We start from the raw sequence: 1,300 nt of genomic DNA, 5'->3' as shown, positions 1-1,300 counted from the left end.
CCTGTGCCAGGCTGGGCACCCTGCCAGGCACCCCCCTGCCCTGGCTGGGAAGGGGGAGCAGGATTGGTGCTGCCAGGGCAGCGGGGGGTCCCCTCTGCCTTACCCGGTATTTGTTCTCGCCGATCTGCTCCACTTGAAATCTCTTGGCACACTTGCACTGGGCCACTTGCCTGGTGACCTGCCATCGCCAACAAGAGAGGTAAGGGACTGGGATTTTGGGAGTTTGCCCCAGTACAAGGTGCTGCTTGGATAAAACCCAAACCTAAGCAGCCTTTCCTTCCAAAACGTGGTAGCTACTGTCAGCACCAGCCAATTATTTTGGCCCGGCACCACCACAATCCTCTTTTTACCTCCTTTTTGTCATCCCCACCGCCAACCCACGGCCTGAACCACCCCAAGCAGCCCCCTCTCCTGGGGCTGTACCTCATCTTCAATCTTGTCAGCATCAGTGGTGGGGCGGTAGGCATCCTTGTTGGGATGGAGAGCAGCCACAAACTCATAGTAGTCGATGTAGCCGTCACCATCACGGTCAAAGATATCGGCCACCGCCGTCATCTCCAGCTTCGTGGTGGGGAATTCTGGCAGGGGAAAGAAACGAGGGACTGCTGCGGGGACCTCACCCCTCAGAGCTGGGGATGGCAGAGCACGGTCTAGGTTCTTGAGCAGGGAGAAGGTTTCTGAGGCTGGCAGGGACTTACTGGAGGCCAGGATGCCGTCGATAAACTCCTGCCGGGTGATCTTCCCGTCCTGGTCCTTGTCGATGCGCCGGAAGAAGTCCATGACACGGGACTTCTTGTGGTTCATCCAGCGCATGTACTTCTTCCTCCAGACGTCGAAGTCGAAGTTTGCAAACTCCTTCAACTGGAAGGAAACCCGGGAGAGTCAGCGGGGGAAATCCCAGCAGGACCAGCACCCCTGGGCTCTACGCACCCGAAACCGGCAGCCGCCCGGGGCCTCCCGGCGCTAACGCTCCCCACCCGCCCTCCCGGGAAGGTTCCTCTGGGTTTTTCCAGACAAACCCATCGATTTTTGGGGGAGGGAAGGACACAGAGCGGAGCTGACGGCTGCCACAGGGGCTGGGCACCAGGGAGCCCCCGACGGGGCGTCCCCCCTGCCCCTAGCACACACAGAGCGGGGGGACCAGCTGCTCACACAGACACACACACACACGCCTCTGCTCGGGGCTTTGGGGACGTTCCCTCACCTGGGTTTCACCTAACGACTCGCCAGGAGGGACACCCAGCCAAGGAGGGATTTCCTGCTCGTCCCCCAGCTAAGAGACTGGCTGGGGACATCTCAA

At 60.2% G+C, this 1,300-nt stretch overlaps 1 protein-coding gene across 1 annotated transcript in view; it reads right to left on the bottom strand.

The window, feature by feature from the left end:
* Positions 1–103: 103 nt before the first annotated feature.
* LOC103780679 (microtubule-actin cross-linking factor 1-like) overlaps positions 104–1,300 on the bottom strand; it is a gene marked incomplete at both ends in the record, with an annotated part of 6,498 nt that continues 5,301 nt past the window's right edge. The window contains 3 exons of the mRNA XM_008948369.1: positions 104–178; positions 424–578; positions 699–861. Coding sequence (XP_008946617.1) covers positions 104–178; positions 424–578; positions 699–861 — 393 coding nt within the window. The remainder of the gene's footprint in view (positions 179–423; positions 579–698; positions 862–1,300) is intronic.

This window comes from Merops nubicus, unplaced genomic scaffold, assembly GCF_000691845.1.
Source record: "Merops nubicus isolate BGI_N331 unplaced genomic scaffold, ASM69184v1 scaffold41329, whole genome shotgun sequence".
Taxonomy (NCBI): Eukaryota; Metazoa; Chordata; class Aves; order Coraciiformes; family Meropidae; genus Merops; species Merops nubicus.
The sequence above is the reverse complement of the archived record's forward strand: the minus strand, read 5'-3'. Positions and strand labels throughout refer to the sequence as shown.